Genomic DNA, 5,000 nt, shown 5'->3' on the forward strand with positions numbered 1-5,000 from the left:
CGTGACAACTGTGGCCGTTCGTCATCTACTGTCATCTACGTCTAACCCGAAGTCAGTTTTTTTTTCTTTTTTTTTCGTATTTTTTCTCTCTCTGGTAAAATCAGTAAAGTTGCATTTGTTTGCAAAATCATGGGCTCAGAAAAATAAAATATATACATACATGTATTTCGTTTATGTATATGTGTGTGTGTCCATGCATACATACATACATACATACATATATATGTATATATACATATATATATATATATATATATATATATATATGTATGTATATATACATACATACATATATATATATATATATATATATATATATATATGCATACAAATATATATACATATATATGTATATATATATACATATATATATATATATATATATATATATATATATATAAATATATATATATATATATATATATATATATATATATATATATATATATATATATATATACATATATACATGTACCTACACATATACAGTATATATATACACATTCACACACAAGCATGTATAGTTTATTCTTTATGGAAACTGCAAAACGACCAAAAAGGGAATCGAGAGAACCCAAGAAGACCACTGCTACAAATACATTCATTAAAACATTAGTTCGTGACGAAATCGTCTTTATTCTCGAAAAAAATAAAAAAAAAGTCTGGCTGCATAAAAGTTTATATTGTTTTCCTTCTTTTGTCAATGACGACAGCATCCCATGTTATACCGAAACGTTGCGTGCTAATGCCAGAGGCTCTGAATCATCTTGGACTGACTGACAGGACGGTCACATCGATGCAGATCTAGGAGTGTTTTAACTAGAAACCGTCTCCTCTCTCTCTCTTGACTACTACACCAACACTACATTGTACAAAGCTTAGTCATCCAAGCCTTATTTACAGACTCAAACCGTTTATTGCCCAACATATAGAGACAACCTACTGTATTTTACTAATGTACAGTATAGCCCTTTTACCCAACGGAGGAGTGTGGGGAGGGGGAATTTTATAGTTTACAACAATACAGTTAAGAGTGTTTATAATACTCTAGATATAGATATATTTTTCTCTCTCTCTGTTTTTTAGTTAGATACATCAGCAGTTTTACTCAAACACTAATACTTGTTAAGGTAGGCTTTTACTATGGGTCACAAGGCCTCAGTACCTGCTTTACAGATCCAGTCAAAATAACCCGTAAAAGCCTCAGTGAAATTCCTTCTCATCCTGACTTTTCTGTAATGCTCTCTCCGCTCAACGCGCTTTCTTTCATTGGAAAATTCTCTGAAAATGTAAATATTAATGGCAGTCTAAATGGGATGTGGTTTTTAATTTGTATTAGATGGGGTAACTATCGGAGGAAGATGAGTGTCGATGGAACTCCTCGAAGGTCTGGGGGGAAAACAACGTCGTGGTTCTTGGGGAGAAAGATCGGTTTGTGGCTGTGGAGAAGACAGCTATGTTGGGTTAACGAAGGTATGCATATTTCTCGTGATATTTCTGGCAGGGGGAATAGCTGTTTGAGTATAACTTCAACAGTAGAACCAATACTAGTAACCTTCTGGCATTCCCTTTATCTTTTACTAAATAATCTTCTAGTATAATGATCAGATCTTCAATTTAATAAAAAAAGAATGCTAACTGAGGCTTTATGAACAGAAGTTAACTTTTGTTTTCTCTCTTGTTCTTATGTATGATTTATTAAAACTGTTGTGACTGCCTGACAGCTAAAGTGAGTAGAATAAGCAGGAAAAAACACAGTCAACTTACCCAGACAACACACCAAGGACTAGGTTGAGCATGAAAAAGGACCCCAATACGATAAGGGGCACAAAGTAGAGAAAGTTGAAATTGCTACCAAGCGCATCATTTGTCTGGAAAAAAGGGAAAAAAGAAGTGAGTCGTTAGAACATGGAATAACATACACTCATTTCGTTATGTGCTTGAAGTGACTTATGGAAGAAGACTAAGTGCTTTCTGTAGTTTAATATGATTGTTTTTTGGGTTTTTTTTTATCTTATAATGAGGAATAATGTAGATGTATCTACTACAAAATAAAATAAAAACCACCTTTATACGGACATACCCAATCTGAACACGACACACAATCGGTATAATGACACAAAAAAATATAATAATCGACGTGTCAACACCTAATCACCAAGAGAGGTGAGCTGACATGACAAACAAAGGCCTGGGGAGGATAGAGACGGTTCACCTCTTCTGCATCCTCCTTACAATCTCGGAAACAAAAGAAAAGGGACAAAGAGATCTCGAACCTTGTTAAGCACACTTGAAAGTCGGATTACAATGGGCGAGAGAGTGAGGGGACTCGCGTGTTAATGCGTAGAACTCTGTGCTTTTTTTTATTCATTTAGAATTATTATTCTTTGGAGGGTAGAGTGAGGAGGTATTAATGCGTAGACCTCTGTTTTTTTGTTTTCCTTTTTTTCTTATTCACTTAGAGTTATCGTTTTTGGAGGGAGAGGGGAGAAAGATGGGGGGTGGGGGTATCAGTGCTTAGAATTTTGTTAATTTTTAAAATTATTTAGATTTATTGTTTTTTGAAGGGAGAGGGGAGGGGGGGGGGAGGGGTAAAATGAAGTGATGATGGAATGCAATTGCGCGCGTGTTTGTGAATAGTTAGCATTTTTATTTCCATTTATTTCATTTACTTTTTATTGTGTAGTCGACGTACAAATTCATGATCTATTATAATGAAATTGCTTAGAGAATAAATACACAAAATAGTGCCGATAATTTTCAACGTTATAAAAAAGTATATCTCCAGATAAAAGAAAATAGATAATCACCCACTCATAGAAGGAACAAAAATATCCCCTAAACTCTCTTAAAATTCTTACAAGTGCCTCCCACACTTACCCAGTACAGTATGGACGTCCAGCCTTCTTGCGTGATGCACTGGAACACCGTCAACATGGCAAAGCCGATGTTGTCGAAGGACGTGATGCCATAATTGGGACCATCCCAGAGCTCCAAACAGGTGGAGATGTTATAATTACACACAAAGGAACCCGATGGAGCAAAGGATACATTGTCTGTGTTACATGGCGTTGGCATCTCTCCTTCTGTCACTATTTGACCTGTGGAATGAAAGGGGGGTTAGTGTCCTTATACAGGAGGGTCTTGGGGGAGGGGAAGGGGGTTAGTGTCCTTATAAAGGAGGGTCTTCGGAGGGAGGGTCTTCGGGGAGGGGGGGGGGGCGAAGGGGAAGGGGGTTAGTGTCCTTCAGGAGGGTCTTGGGGGAAGGGAGCGGGGCATTTTTGGAGGCAAAAAGGGAAGAGGGAGACGATTGGGTCGTTTATGTTGGGGGGGAATGCGAAAGATTAAAAAACGTAACACAACTACAAAAACAAGGGCTGCATTTGACGGACTCGATACAATATTTTTTCGTCTTATAATCAAGGAAAATCATGTACCTTATCTATAAAAAAGAAAAAAAAATTGTCAAAAGATAGCACTTTCTCTGGTATTTCTCAAAAATTTCAAAAGATACAAACAATTACAAAAAAAACAAAAAAACTATTACACTGCGATACAATTGAAAAAGATATGATATATTAAAGCAATATATTCATATATACATATATATATATATATATATATATATATATATATACATATATATATATCAATATATATATATATATATCAATATATATATATATATCAATATATATATAGAGAGAGATATACAAACAAATAGATAAAGAGATATAAACAGAGCGAAACAGACAGTCAAACAAACACACACACACGGAAAAAAAGCGACCAATACATTACCTAAGTCTTCTAAACTGTAGCAGGTTTTATGGAGAGCACCCGAGTAGAATTCAAGGCCTATGATGGCGAAGATAACAATGGCGAACAGGACGAGCAACCCGATCTGCAGCAACGGAGCCATCGCCTTGATGATGGACTTGAGGACGACCTGGAGGCCTGGGGATAGATGGTGAGGTTCACACGGGGCTATCTGCAGGGCTCGCTGCTGGGGAAGAGAGGGGGTTGCGGGGGTCGGGGAGGAAGGGGGGAGTGGGGAGGGGGAGTGGGGGATAGGGGGAAGGGGGAGGGGGAGATGGGTGGAAGGGGAGGGGGAGATGGGGGAAATGGGGAGGGGGAGATGAGGAGGGGGACGGATAGGAAGGGGGAAGGGAGGATAAATAGGGAGGGGAGGAGAGTGGAGGGGAAGGGGAGGATAAATGGGGAGGGGAAAGGAAGAGAAGAGGATGAGAGGGAGGGACATGTGGTTGGGGTTTGCAAGAGGTGGAGAGAGTGGGGAGGGAAGGGGGGGGGAGAGGTGAGGAGAGGAGATAACTCGGAGTAGGAAGGAGGGGGGAGAAGAGAAGAGGGGAGAGGGAGATGGAAATGGAGGAAAGGGAGGGAAGGGAAAGGGGAGGTGGGAGGGACAAGGGAGAATAGTTGGGGGTTGAAAGGGGAGGGGAAAGAGAGGAGGGAAGAGAAAGAGGGTCCTAAATTTGGAAAGAGGGGAAGTGAGATTAGGAGGGGGAGGAGAATATGGGGTAGGGTGTTGTTGGGGTCAGTAGGAAGGAGAAAAGGATGATTTTGGGTGGGGGGAAGAGGGAGGGAGAGGGGAAGGGGAAGGGAGGTGTCACTGATGCTGGAAATGGGTCGCGTAAGGGAGGAGGTTTTCCAAGAAGAGTTATTGGGGGTTTGGTTAGAAGGAGGGGGAGAGAGGGAAGGGGAAGACAGCCGGAAGAGAAGGGGCAAAGAAAGGGACAAGGAACAGGTGATGTTGTGAAGGGAAGGGTAAAGGGGAAGGGGAGGCAGGGAGTCGAGGGGAATGGAAAAGGTAAATGGGTTTCTTCATGTGTGTATTTGGGAAGGGAGAGGGGGTTGAAGGGGAATGGAGGGGGCAAGGGGGGTTCTCAGATCTGTAGGGAGGGAAGAGGGGAGGAAAAAGAGAAGAAGGGGGAGGAGTGAGGAGTGGGGGGAAGAGGACAGGAGGAGAAGGAAAAAGAAAA

At 40.2% G+C, this 5,000-nt stretch overlaps 1 protein-coding gene across 32 annotated transcripts in view; it reads right to left on the bottom strand.

The window, feature by feature from the left end:
• The window catches only part of LOC125047212 (voltage-dependent calcium channel type A subunit alpha-1-like), a 250,274-nt gene that overhangs the window by 92,706 nt on the left and 152,568 nt on the right, over window positions 1-5,000 (bottom strand). For 31 of the 32 annotated variants that reach the window (XM_047645400.1, XM_047645398.1, XM_047645386.1 and 28 more), the window contains exons 6-8: window positions 3,802-3,957; window positions 2,881-3,101; window positions 1,768-1,871 (exon numbers count right to left, since the gene is read on the bottom strand). In XM_047645400.1, the coding sequence (XP_047501356.1) occupies window positions 1,768-1,871; window positions 2,881-3,101; window positions 3,802-3,957 (481 nt within the window). Of the gene's footprint in view, window positions 1-1,165; window positions 1,294-1,767; window positions 1,872-2,880; window positions 3,102-3,801; window positions 3,958-5,000 lie in introns of those variants that run through there. The other variant, XM_047645402.1, reaches the window with a different exon arrangement.

Source organism: Penaeus chinensis, chromosome 40, assembly GCF_019202785.1.
Source record: "Penaeus chinensis breed Huanghai No. 1 chromosome 40, ASM1920278v2, whole genome shotgun sequence".
Classification (NCBI taxonomy): domain Eukaryota; kingdom Metazoa; phylum Arthropoda; class Malacostraca; order Decapoda; family Penaeidae; genus Penaeus; species Penaeus chinensis.